The sequence below is a fragment of the Cibotium barometz genome, chromosome 49, assembly GCF_041138505.1.
Source record: "Cibotium barometz isolate CiBa-2024 chromosome 49, ASM4113850v1, whole genome shotgun sequence".
Taxonomy (NCBI): Eukaryota; Viridiplantae; Streptophyta; class Polypodiopsida; order Cyatheales; family Cibotiaceae; genus Cibotium; species Cibotium barometz.
Genome location: NC_141094.1, coordinates 17,843,791 through 17,858,099, shown reverse-complemented (window position 1 = coordinate 17,858,099; position 14,309 = coordinate 17,843,791). Strand labels below are relative to the sequence as shown.

The 14,309-nt window shown below is 42.5% G+C and overlaps 1 protein-coding gene across 50 annotated transcripts in view; it reads left to right on the top strand.

Moving 5' to 3' along the window:
- The window catches only part of LOC147610367 (uncharacterized), an 80,102-nt gene that overhangs the window by 53,246 nt on the left and 12,547 nt on the right, over nucleotides 1–14,309 (top strand). For 21 of the 50 annotated variants that reach the window (XM_086785981.1, XM_086785969.1, XM_086785958.1 and 18 more), the window contains 4 exons: nucleotides 6,205–6,231; nucleotides 6,557–6,682; nucleotides 6,798–6,985; nucleotides 7,083–7,285. In XM_086785981.1, the coding sequence (XP_086642107.1) occupies nucleotides 6,205–6,231; nucleotides 6,557–6,682; nucleotides 6,798–6,985; nucleotides 7,083–7,285 (544 nt within the window). Of the gene's footprint in view, nucleotides 1–6,204; nucleotides 6,232–6,550; nucleotides 6,697–6,797; nucleotides 6,986–7,082; nucleotides 7,286–14,309 lie in introns of all 50 variants that reach the window. The other 29 variants (XR_015264000.1, XR_015264001.1, XM_086785980.1 and 26 more) reach the window with 3 other exon arrangements.

Here is a 14,309-nt window from a genome sequence, read left to right as displayed (position 1 = left end):
TTCCATTTGGGGATCGATCAGCCACCACGTGTATTCACATCATCACTATAGGGGGGATTTGTAGCATTTATATGGTGGTGATATGTGGACGTAGGCTAATACTGGGCCGGGGTACTTTTTTCCTCTTTAGGGAGTTTTTCCCTCCGAGCGTATGTATGCACTCTTATGAGTGTGTAAGTGACCTTATCATGTCACTTCACTTGTACTTCCTCATCCTCATCAATCTACTTTGATTGTTGTGCTTCCATCTATCCCTCCTTGCTTGTTGCATCTATGTGTGTGTTGCTACATTGATCTCCACTCCAACAATAGCCAGTAGCCTAGTTTATTAATTCTGAACCTCAGCCCACTATATATGCCTGCTATCTCTTAATCCCAGGGCCCCCAACCTTGTTGTATTAGGCCTGCTAATCCAAGGATTAGCTCTAGATACATAACATACTTTCCCTCCTCTTACGTTTCCACTCTTGGAAACATAATCTATCTAAGAAACAAAAACCGGGAAACCTATGCTCTATACTAGCAACTGTCTTTCAAGTCAAGTCCTCTGTCCTATCTTTTCATTTAATTTTATACTCAGGGATCAACTTATTCCTAAGTTGCCTTTCCATGAAATCAATCAATGGCTTCTGGTTCATATGGAACACAGGACAAGTCCTCAACCTCAACAAGTTCTTGAGGAGTCACAATGCTATCCTCATCTCCTAGCATCTCTTTTAGTCTGCTGACATGAAACATTGGATGAACTTTCACATTCTGAGGCATTCTATAGGCTACCTCTTTGATCTTTTTAAGGATCCGAAAAGGTCCACAGTACCTAGGGGATAACTTCCCAACCTTTCCCATCCGTAACGTCTCTGAACTCTTGGGTATTCACAAATACACTAACATTCTCTTGAATAGCTCCCTTAGGGAATGCATAAAATTGTGCTCTATCTTGAGCACTCCTGATAGAATCTCTAGCTCTGGCTAACATCTACTGCATATCTGCAAAGAAATCCCTAGCTACATCATTATGAATGGATACGTGAAACACATTATGAATCCTTGTAGAAGGAGGTAGGTCAAGCTTATAAGCCAAGTCACCCACTTTCTTGACTAGTAACCTGCATAAATAAGTGCAGGGACCATAAATGATGCAGAGATGGCATCATGCACAAAAATCAAGGTAGCATGAAACCTGAGGGACCATGATAGAAATAGGAAAGGGGTTGGGCAACACTGGTTAGAGTGCAACACTGGTCTCCACCCCCATACTTGGATATGGTGCATAGAAACATAATTAAAGCCAAGAATATAAGAATATCCTACCCAACTCACTCTCTCTGTCTGCCTGTTGGACTGAGGATGATGAGAGGAACTCAAACTCAACTTAGTCTCCAATTTCTGGAAGACTAGCTGCTATAATTGTCCTGTAAACTTCGAGTCCCTATCACTCATTATGTCACAAGGTAAACCATATAACTTGAAAAGCTGCTCGACAAGCTGCTATGCTAAATCATGAGCCGTTACTATTCTCCTTGTGGGTAAAAATCTTGCCATCTTTGTCAATTTGTCTACCGCCTCTCAAATGGCCTCATGCCCTTTGCGAGTGTGGTAAACTGGTGATAAAGTCGATGGAAATACTCTCCTGTTTACTGTAAGCGATCTCCAAAAGATTTCTAGAAGATGTAGCAATCCTCCAGCCCTAAGGCGCTCAGCCTTGTTCACCTGACACTGATGATACTTTACCACACAGTCTTGGACGTCTACCCTCATCTTGGGCTAGTAAAACATATGTTTTACTAAATCATAGGTTCATTGTGCACCCGGATGACCTGATGTAGGAGCGTTGCGACAGTCATAAAGGATCGTCCTCCTAATCTTAGCATTGACCGGCACGCAAACAACTTGTTCTGAATAAGATACTAACCTCCAGCCACCTTGACAGGTGGAATGATCATTGAGCTCTGGTATGTAATAATGGAGCTCCATGCTTGGACCTGCTGCCAAAACCGACCAAAATATCTATCGGTCTCACATAGCCCTCCTCTTAGGGAATCATTAATGTCGGGGTGAATCTCGGTGAAACTCAAAAGATTCACCTCCCCAATCCGACTCAATGCATTTGCAACCCTGTTCAGGCTACCCTTCGGATACCGAATTTCCTTTTCAAAATCCTGCATCAACTTTGCCCATCGTGTCTTCTTCCCTCTCAACTTAGATCTATTACATAAATACTTGACTTATAGTCGGTTAAGACAACAAATTTGGATCCATACAAGTAATGTCTCCAAATTTTCAATGCGTAAATAACCGCATTTAACTCTTTCTGTTGAGTATGGCATCTGACCTAGGTACAAGGAATTTCCCTAAACAATCCCAAAAGTAGCTGGAGCATGGGTGAGTCCAAAAGGTAATATGAGAAACTCATAATGACCATATCGGGTTCAAAAAGCTGTCTTAAATCGACTATTTGGATCAATGATAATCTATATGAAGATCAATCTTCATAAAATACTTGGCTTCCTGGAGCCTATCAATCCAATCGTCCGCTCTAGGAAGGGGGTTATCTATTCTTGACTGTAGCTTTGTTCAACTTTTTATAGTTGACACACATCCTCCAAGTGCTGTCTTTTTTATGCTTCAAAAGCACTAGAGCTCCCCAAGGGGATTTACTCTGGCGAATCTGTTCCACCCTAAGATATTCCGACATTTGTCAGGCAATCTTGTCCTCTTCTAGCTAACTCATCTTGTAAGGTGCAATACTCACAAGTTGAGGCCTTGGAATCAACTCAATTCTATGGTCAATCGACTGAGTGGGTGGTAAACCATGAAGTAACTCTGTAAGGAAAAGATCAACGAACTTTCCTTTAATGTTTTCCAACTTTCGTGTCTCCCAAACATCTAACTCGCTCAATTTAAAATCAAAGGAACATCAGATGAAAGAGGATCAAGAACACATTGAAACACTTCATAATCAAAATACGAATTCTGTATAATATTCTGAAGTTCTGTAGAGTTTACAAGAGTAGAGGGTGGGACTCCAAAATCACCCTTGAGACTAATTGGAGCATCTACTAGTAAAAAAGACAACATATGATCCATCTTGTTTACATTGACATCATGGTTATGAAACCATTCTTTACCTATAATAATGTCTACCCTATCTAGATTCATCAACAAAAAATCTAGTCTATCTGAAATAACTCTAGATAGATATAGGTAAGTGGGTCACACATCTGTCCCAGATCTGTCCATGCCTCACCGCCAGGTTCACACGGTAGACATGATCACTTGGCGAGGCCTCCACTCCCAACTTTTGCACCAATTTGACATTAATAAAATTGCAAGTACTACTAGGATCAAATAGGATGTGTCCAGTTTTCCCCAACACTGATCCATACATACGTATGAGATTGTTGGGTCCAAAAACTGCCATACTAAAGTTATAATCCATGCAAGAACTATGATCAAGAACTGTGGTATGAACGGGCTACGGAAGTAATCTTAGGATTACCTATAATCTGGGTCAAGTGAGCTCCCTTAGGTTTCTGCTTTTTGTATGCTTGAGGGCAACTCTGATACCAAGTGTAAGAGGCTACCCAGGCCTATCCAACCAAGATCTCCTAAACACAGTCCAACACAAGATTAGAGAAAACCAAACAAAAGGGGTGCAAGCAAGCTCACCACCCAACCATAGGATGAGTACTTCTGTCCACCCCCAAGCCAAGGGCTAAGGTTCCACTCCAAAGATACATGCCAGTCAGCACTGGCATCCCATACCACCACCACCTGCCCATAGGGGCCTTCGGCAAGACTATCTGTGATTTGCCATGTCCACAACAGGAGTAGAAACTTTGGTCCAAGCACAAACCCATGAGAAGTGCACCGCACAACTGACACACAAATAATAACCCAAGGCATCACTTATATAGTGATAACTATCGCTATAAATAGCTAACGTGCTATAGATAGCCAATAGCCTACTTTATTAATTATGAACCTTAGCCCACTGTATCTGCTTGCTATCTCCTAATCCTAGGGCCCCCTAACCCTTCTAGATTAGGCTTGCTAATCCAAGGATTAGCTCTAGGTACATAACATTACAGGATCTTGAAAAAGATTGGTGAGGTTGCTTATAGACTAGAGTTGCCTCCGAATGTGACAATTCATTGAGAGTCTTTCATGTCCATCGACTGAAAGAGATGCTGGAGCTGATGATAACCTTGTTACCCCTTAGGAACTTGTTGAGGTTGAGGATTTGTCCTATGTTCCACATGAACCCGAGAGGGTGATTGATTTCAAGGAAAGGCAAATTAGGAACAAGTTGATCCCTGAATATAAGATTAAGTGGAAAGATATGGCGGAGGACTCAACTTGGGAGTCAGTAGCTAGTTTGAGTAAGTGTTTCCCTAATTTCATTTAATAGTGAATGCTTGAAGAGGGGAAGTATGTTATGTACTTGGACACTAATCCACGGATTAGGGGTCCCCGGGATTAGGGATTAGTAGGCATATACTTGGCTAGGATTCCTGGGTTGATAAAACAGGCTTATTGGCTGTTTATAGTAGGCTAGCTATTCATAGCATAGCTGTCACTATAAAAGTGAGAGCCTAGGTTTTTATGACACACAGTTGATCCGCACATCTGTCTTTGGCTTGGACCAAGAGAGTAGGCATGCTCATGCCACATACATGGCAGGTGATGAAGCGTACAGTCACCTGCTGTGGGGGGAAATGCAGCTTATCTGGCTACCCATCTGGAGATGCACATGTACACAGCCTGAGTGAGCATGCGCAGCCTGGGGAGATGCAGCCGCCTGGGAGAGAGCATGCGCAACAGTATAGTAGGAGATGGCAGCCGCCTGCAGCAAGTTCAGTCGCCAGCAGAGGTTACTGAACTGCAGCCGGATGATAGGAGTCGCCTGCAGCCTGCGCTTGCTTGTAGTGCAGAGAGTACAGCCGCCCATTGGAGGACTAGCACAGCCACCTGTAGCATGTACAGCCGCCAGCAGCGATGGAGGAGATAGCACCACTCGAGAGCATGCGCCGGCTGTATGCAGAGCACAGCCGCCTTTGAAATGGCTCAGCCGTCAGCAAGAGTTGGAGCGCAGCAAAACTGAGGGTGATGGAGGCGCACAAAATCATCTGTCCAAGGGTGGTCGTGGAGCTTCTTTTTTGTAAGGTTTGGAGAGGGAGTTAGAACTATAGTGTTGGCTGGCTCCCCACGTTTGCATGTGGGTGGCCAGTTCCAAGGGGGTGTGGGTAGGTGACCATGCACCCACCCCCACACACACACACTTAAGTGGGGCTCCCCACCTTGGCCCCTAAGTGGGTGCCCACTTTTAAGTGAGTGTGAACATATAACCTTATAAATCAAAAGGTTAGAGATTAAAGTATTAAACTAGCATGTGCAATATACTTACCACCTGTTCACATGCACCAAAACTCGTCAGAAGACAGAGTAGACTTCACGACTCACTGGCAGACGTCCCCGCTCAGTAAGTGACACGTCAAGCAGGCAAACACAAAAATACAAGTCATGCGAAATACGTAGGTTGTTGGTGTGTCGAAGGTGTTCGGGCAGGCTTTGGTGGTATGGGACGTTGGAGTTAGACATAGGCCTATGGGATTGTGTAGGGGCCCTAGCCTTGGCTCAGAGGAGATCAGTGGATGCTAGTCGTGTTTGGGAGGTGAGCTAGCCTGCTACCTCATGATTTGGTTTAGTAGTAACCGTGTTTTCAGTTGTGATTAGGGCAGATTTTGGGAAGGACTTCACTATGGCCTAAGTACTTAGACACTAAGAGTAGACACAAACAAAGCTAAACATCAGCCAATCAAGCCTAGCAGAATGATTTTCTGACGTGTGGACCGGCCAAGGAGGAACTTCAGCAGTAGTATTGGGGTGAGTTTTGTGGTCTACATTTTCAGTCACATTTTGTACATGAGAATTGAATTGTAACACATTTACTTGTACTCAATACAATACAGTAGTTTAGGGCTATTGTGTGTGCTGTGTGTTTAGATTCTGCTGCTCTCTTCTTTCTATCTTTGAAAACCCTAGCACATGGGCACAAGAGCTCTACATAGAAAGGGTGCCTTGTTCATATCACTTATGAGAGATCTGTTGGAATTTGTTTGAAATTAAAGCCATGGCATAAGTGAAGTGCATGTGTTTCTGTTTTGACCTTGTTTTTTCATTGTTCTTTTTCATTGCATGCAGGCCCTTGTACAACATCTTCGCGAAGAGGTATTCTCCTCTTGATTACTTTAATGAAGCTGAGCATAAAGACATTGTTAATGATGATTTCAGTCAGATTCTTTATGTCATATACACTCTCAAATCGTAGTGAAGGGTGATTCTCCTACCTGAGACATGGGAGTTTATTTCAAGCTGAGATCTAGATAGCATGTTTGCACATGTTTTAGGAGCACTAATTTGCAGTGCATCTCATGGGGACCTGAAAAGGGCTAGTTTACTTTTTGTTAAAATGGAAGCCTGAATTCGAAACCTGTTTGTTCATTTTTAAAATGTGTATTGCAAACTACATGCCTTTGCTTCTGAAAAGCTGCAGGGAAAGAAGGATTTGATACCTCCCAAGCAGCCATGGCGAATCCCTCCCATGTATCAAGTTCAACCATCCCAACATGTTGTGTCACCTTCACCTGTTCCTCCAATGTATCGGGTGCCTCAGTCTCCAGTAAGATCTGTGGAGTTGCGTATCCAAATTCATTTATGCCATGGATAATGCATATGGCTACATTCATTCTATTGCATGTAAGTTTTTTGATCTGATTTATTTTTTGAGTCAACAGGAACGTCATGGCCTTGAAATTGTGCCTCATCCACAATATTTACAATTTGGAAGACCACTCTCACCTACCTCTCCCTTTTCTCACACTCCAAGGGATCGGGAATTGTCAGGTGGTGGCAATCAGCACCATACCTTTAGAACTGATAATTTTTCCAACGATAATGTAAGGCGTTCTGTATATCCTGGGCAGTAAGTAATCTAAACTTGCTATCTTATATGAAAAATAATGAAGAGCACAGTAGTTGGTATTTGAACTGCACCTCTCTGTGAAATTCTCACCATGCAGGACAGCTGTGCCTCAATACATGAGTTCCCGTGGGGACTATAGCAATTCTGGATTTCAGCAGAGGAATGACTCCTACAACAGTGCTGTTGAGGATTCAAATGCAATAAGGCATTCTTATGGCCCAGAGTGCCCTGAAAAAGCTGAACGACTATCTCCACAGTTACCTTCTCTCCCTGAGGAGCCAACTTCATCTCTTTCAGATGGTATACATAACCCTTATCATGCTCAAGAATGTTTGTGAAGATTGATTATTTGGCTTGGTAAGTAGTGAACTCAAAATAAATTTGTTACACAAAACATTCGCCATATTTTTTGAATCTATTGGTAGACCTCAAGAGGTGTAGGCTTGCAGCTGAATTTAGGCTTTAGCGTAGTCCTTGCAGAAGTTTTGCACTTTACTACTACCAACATTACGAGTTTTCGAATCTCACCCAAGAGGATGACCTTACTTGCGACGGTAAGAAGTCCCATTAGGCAAAATTTGGACTAAAAAAAGGACCCTCTAAGAAATGATGGTTAAAATTTTACAAATCAAATCAAAATTTGTCGGAGACTGTAGATTGGGAATCTATACTTCGAGATCTTTCCAATGATATAGCATGATGGGCAATTTTGCATATTCAAGAAGTTCCCAAATCGGTGATGACACGGCTACTAGGTAAACAGAAGTCTCTGTTGCGAGCAAGCCATTTATTTTCCTTTTATAGAAGTCTGTAAGCGAGCAAGCTTTCTCTTCCCTTCAAACATTTCCGTGAAGTGAAAAGATTGTGGGTGGAAAGAAAAGTGCAAAGTTAAGTGATTGCAGGTGAGAAGAAAAGTGCAAAGCTGGATTCACATATTATGGCCGGGAGATACTACCTTCTTGTATGATCCTCGTAGCCACGCCATCACCAATTTGGGAACTTCTTGAATATGCAAAATTGCCCATCATGCTATGTATCATTGGAAAGATCTCGAAGAATAGATTCCTAATCTACAATCTTTGACAAATTTTGATTTGATTTGTAAAAATTTAACCACATCAACCTGTCTTTTTAGAAAAAGTTGACATGGCATTTCTTAGAGGGTCCCTTTTTGAGTCCAAATTTTATCTAATGCATAGTGTGTGGGTTAAGGAAGAGATATGAGGAGGCTCTTTCTCTAGCCTCCTTTAGGATGTATGGTGTCACATGCATTAGTTCTTAGATGCATGATCCAATGATAACACATGACATGTAGAGGGTTTCTTAGAAGAGTTAGGATTAACACATTTTTTATGAGTCCTCATGAAGGGATGTGGTTGACTAAGAGACTATTATAGTAAGGTAGGATTTACACATAATTGTTAGTTGTAGATGTACACCAATTACGGGGATAGCCACCTGGAGACACATGGCCATATGGAAATGGACAAAAGCTAGTAACTCTAGAAGACAACAATAAGCCAGAACTGAGATGCTCTTTGCCTTGTGACGCTCTAAACGGAATGATTTGCTAGATAAGATCATATGAACCAAGGGAAGATCAAATGAAGACCATAAGCATCAAGAAGAGTCAAAGGAGACATGAAGACTAATTTTTTTGTCAAAAGTAGGTTGGAAATGAAGAAAACAAGGGTTCATATGTTAGACCAAGTGCTTTTCACACGGAGGAACTTTTAAATATACCATGGAAGTGCCCGGGTGTCCACGACAGCTACCCATTGTGTTATGTACTTGATGCTAATCGTAGGGATAGTTGGCCTGATTTGGGGGTCTAGGGAACCCGAGCGTTAGGAAAAGCAGGCTATTTATAAGGGTCAAGGCTCATAAGTAATAAACCCATAAGCCAATGAGGTGATAGCTCAAGTGGAAGGTGTTTGCCTAGGATCAAGAGGTGCGACAATTTCAGGCTGAATTTGTTCAACTTAAGGATTAGTTTGAGGTACTCAATAAGTTGGTCAAACTAGAGATCCAGGGCATGACTTTTGATAAGTATGTGCAAAAATTTCATGACTGAGTTGGTTGTGCCACACATGGATCCGCATCGATTATCAGAATAAGGTCTGAAGGAACCACATTAGGACAAAGGAGGATGCTATCTACTTTGCTAAGCAATAAATGAAAGTTTAAACTTGGAAAGGCCGTCCTAAATTAAAACTACATTAATTCAAAAAAACCTCTAGCGGAGAGACTTTGGAATCTTGGAGAGGGACGATGCTTTAGTTAGAAAATTTTCCTCCAAGCAAAGAACGGTGGCAAGGTTTTGAATGTGACCAAGAAAGGTAAAGGTAATCCTAATTTTACTTCTCTTGATACTTTCTTGCTTGAGCATAGTACTTGCATTGATTGTAATTTTTCTAGTTCGGAGTCTTCGAGCGAAATGATCTGAACTGTATGTATAGCTCAGTCATGGGGAAGACTGTGCTTATCCTATTTAACTATTGTAGCACTCACAATTTCATTAATGCCAAATTGGTGTAGAATTTGGGAGTTGTTGATGTAGCCAAGTGATCCCGTGTATCGGGTGAATTTGGCAGCGGGACATGAACAAGCGTGGGATAGACGAGTGTCCTACTTACCTATTACTATACAAGATTATATCAAGCGTTTAGATTTTTTGCATATGAATCTAGATGGGCAGATCTGATTTTAGGTAAAGAGTGTTTCTAGAGTAAGAACCAAGATGTCCATGTGGATTGGAAGGGTTATACCAGCTCCCTTTTTTTTTTTTTTTTCAACTGGCCTTTGGTCGTAGATTCTCCCATAGTTACCAAATTTCACCGTCCCTAGACAGCCGCCCGTAGGCACTTATTTACAAATTTCACCGTCCATAGACAGCCACCCGTAGGCGATGCCGCCGAGGAAGCACCAAGGGGGGTTTTGAACCCAGGACCTCTTGGTCCTAGGCAAACACCTTCACCACTTGAGCTATCACCTCATTGACTATACCAGCTCCTTTACATGTAATGGTCTCCATTTTTGTCTCTAGGGTGATTTGTGGTTCAATCCTTGAATCTTTTAAACTCAGTGGAATGCCATCGACTACTGGATATAGTTTGTTTTTATGCTTATTTATGGGTATCAACCCAAATCCCTTGTGACCTTAGGACTTAAGGGTTTGAAGCTAGATGTAGCTAGAGATTTCTTGATGATATGTAGGATGCTAGCCCTTGCTAGGGAGACTGTTAGGAGTGCTCAAGATAGGGCATGGTTCTATGTTGATAAAAAGTGTTCGTCGTCAAGAGTTTTCTCCAAGGGAAAGCTTGTGTATTTATAGGTACCCAAGGGAATGCTTGTGTATTTACAGGTACCCGACGAAATAAGGAGGAACTGGGTAGTGAGAATAACCTTGTGCCACCCTCGGAACTTGTTGAGGTTGAGGACTTGTCCTCTGTTCCACATGAACTTATAGTTCATAGTAGATTTCAGGGAGAGGAAACTTAGGAATATAATATATGATTAAGTGTAAAGATAGGGCAAAGGACTTAACTTGAGAAACAATGGCTAGTTTGAAGCTAAGATCCCTTGACTTCATGAGGATGTAAATATGTGAGGAGGGAAGTATGTCATGTATGTGATGCTAACCATAGGGTTAGCTGGCCTAATCTTGTGGTTAGGGGGTGCGAGGATTAGGAAAAGTAGGCTGATTATAAGGGTCAAGGCTCATACGTAATAATTTCATAAGTATAGTTTTTATTAGCAGGCTATATAAGTGAGGGTTATGTGATGAGTGGGTTGTTGTATTGCACTATTGTGATGGCCCGTACTTGGGCCATGAGTGATAACCATAGTTGTCACAATAAAATGGAAACTACAAACCCCAAGTGTTTTGGAAATGGCAAAAAAGGAAACCGAAAGGGATCCGAACGTCATGTCATCATGCCACCTCATAGAGTTAGTTGTATTCCATAGACATGCTTACATGCACAAGTAGGATTTTGTGCAAGATTACCACATAAGAAAAAGTTATTTGAAGGTGCACAATAATGGCAATAACATAGCTACACTTGGGAGGACGTTCATGAGCAAGCTTAGTAATGTGGCCTTTCCCTTCCCAATTCGCCAACCAACACTTCCAATGTTACTGTCAACGGGGTCGTGAAAGGTGGCTAGCAAGTGGGGATGCAAACATCTCAATGGGGTTGACAATGGCATCTCCTGGGAAAAAGTGTGAGAATGGGGTTGGGATCTTGCCAATGCCAAGTTTTGACAACCATGATGATAACCCATTCTTGCTAGGGATGCAAATAGTCCATCGACGGTCTCTTAGGGTAGGACTTGGTGGTCTGGGACGCGAAGGCCGAGTGATGGGTTTCTATATGGATGGGAGCCTTGATCTTTATTCTCGGAGGTGATCCACTGTACTGGATCTACGGTTGGGTGGTGAGCTTGAGCGTGCGAAACCTAATTTGGATTAACTAGGCTTATGTCTTGTGCTTATGGGATCTTTGGGAGGGTTTGGTCGCAGAAAACCTATGACACATTGATCGTACATGAGGAGGGCCCGACTGTGGGTGAAAGGCCTACTTTAAAAGAGGGGTGTGATGCTCCAATCACTACAGACTCCTACGGACACACTCCGGCTACGCGAAGTGAGAGAGGAATGGCTCATGTTCACCTTCCAAGCCGTAGAGCAAGAATGAGGGATTTCCCCATCCCACTGGACTATATGTAGGGGCCTACCTGCCCACACTAGCCCGGACGCCCGTGGTACTCTGACCCTGGGTGTCTCACCCTTGAACCCCAGACTCGCTCGCCGCCCGCTCTCCGGCATGCGGTCTTGTAGTCCGGTTGAGCCCACGTACGCGCTACACGCTACGTGACATTACCTCCCCGTTAAGAAGAGTTTTCATCCACAAAAGCAAACTCTGGATAGTTCTTGATAAGCGTACTCAAGCGTTCCCATGTGGACATTTCATCCTATCTATTCTTCCACTTAACAAGTGCCTCTTGGTACACAGTATGGTTCGTCTTCCGTTCTGTAAATTCAAGAATCTTCTCGGATTCATGTGGAGAAGACGATGGTTCAACAAGTTCCACGAAAACGTTAGGAGTAGCTACGTTCTTCTTATGGTCAACAGTTTTTGCGGAGTCTACTACTGATATGAAAAACAGGATGTACTCGAGAGCTCTCCGGCAACTCAAGTTTGTATGCTACGCTACCAATCTTCTTAAGGATTTTAAATGGACCGCAATATCTAGGAGAAAGCTTTTGACACTTTCCCGTCTTGAGAGTTCCCGACTTCTTAGGGACTTTGAAGAAAACAAAGTTACCGTCTTCAAAAGTCACTTCTCTGCGGCTCTTGTCAGCATAGTAGCATACGTTTTTGCATGACCTTGTGTACTACAAATGCTATCTCTTGCTACTTTTAACATATCTTGCATGTCTTCAAGGAAATCCTTGACAAACTAAATTTTTTCCTTTTGTAGCCCTACAGCCATAGGAGATCTCAGCTAGAAACCATACATTAACATGAATGGACTAAATCCAGTCATTGAATGTTTCAAACTATTATAAGAAAACTCCAAATGTGGCAGGTACTCCTCCCAATTGGATTGCTTTTTATTGACATATGCTCGAAGCATGTCCTCTAACACTTGGTTGACTCTCTCGATCCGACCATCAGACTGCGGATGATTAGCCATACTTAGAGTATTGTCCAACTTTTTGAAGACTTCTCTTCAAAAGTGACTATCAAACTTTCTATCCCTATCCGAAACTATATCTACGGGCAAGCCATATAGTTTGTAGAGATGTTCGATAAACAACCTAGCTAACTCAGGAGTATTCACCTCCTTTTTAGTAGGTATAAATTTGACCATCTTGATCAATCTGTCAACCTAGCTAACTTAGGAGTATTCACCTCCTTTTTAGTAGGTATAAATTTGATCAATCTGTCAACCACTACCCAAACCGAATCAATTCCTCGAGTTGTTTTAGGTAAACCAGTGATAAAATCCATGAAAATACTCTCCCATTTTCCTTTGAGAATATCCAATGAATGTAGCAAACCTCCAACCATGAGGCGCTCATGTTTATTGACCTCACACTTTTTCCATTTCAGCACTAAGTCCTGGACGTCCTTAAATAAACTTGGCCAATAAAACTATCTTTTAACTAGTGCATAGGTGTTCTGTATCCTGGGATGACCAGCACTTGGGCTATCGTGACTTTCAATAAGAATTTGTCGCTGAAAGTCACCAATAGTTAGTACACAAACTCTACCCTTGTAGAGTAGGTACTCATCGTCAATGGAATAATGTCTATACTTTCCTCCCCGACGAATTTTATCACCCCCAAATGAATCAATGTCAAGTGGTTGTGAAGGGTCCACTCCTAAGTTCTTTGTCTTGGTATATAACCCAAGAGACTCGCCTAGTCTCTCCGGACTAGTTTTTGCTCTCCTTCTCGTCGAAATCTCGGCTAATCGCTCCGGATTAGCGCTCCTTTTGAACGAGAAAGGTGTAGGTTGTTGACAAGTGCGGCCGCATATAGCAAGCCATACCTCTGAAAAGACTGAATCATGCTCGTATGTACCACGTAGTGAATTTAAGAAATTACTCTTGATTGTGGTGAAACTCAACTCGTTCACCATCGGCATGTGACTCAGCGCATCCACTACTACATTAAATTTACCTCTCTGGTAATGGAGCTGCAGGTCAAACTCTTGTAAGATCTCTGCCCACCGAGCTTTTCTACCTTTCAACTCATTTACACTAGAAAGCCATTTCAGACTTTCAATGTCGTACGGATCTTAAAAGTAGCACTATACAAATAATGTCGCCACTTTTTTAGAGTAAGAATAATAGCTAGTAACTCTCGCTCATAGGCCGAGTAGTTACGTTGGGCACAGTCAAGTTTGTCTTTAGGTCCTTGAGGAAATTAGTAGACGCTATAAACTGCTTCGCAAGCGCTGCGGCTTGCTTACTCGCACGAGGCCCTTCGTTCTTTCAAGAAGGAAATTACACTCTCCTCTGTGCAGATTTTTGTGCAACAGTGCTACCCATGGGTGTGGTCGAGGCGGCATCCAAGCGAGCGTGAATGCTCCTAAGCATGGCTAAGATCTCACCCTGATTTTTCTCGAAGGCCCTGGTCCTAGCAAATAAATTGGCAGGGACTCATGCAAGATTTCCATCTCGGAATCATCCACGTCCATGTCTGTACGGAGAGTATTGTCTCTATACTTCTCCTCATCAAGGATATTGTCCTTGGTGGGGTTATTGTCAGCCTCACGAGCCTCTACGGACTGATCGAGTCTAACGCTGT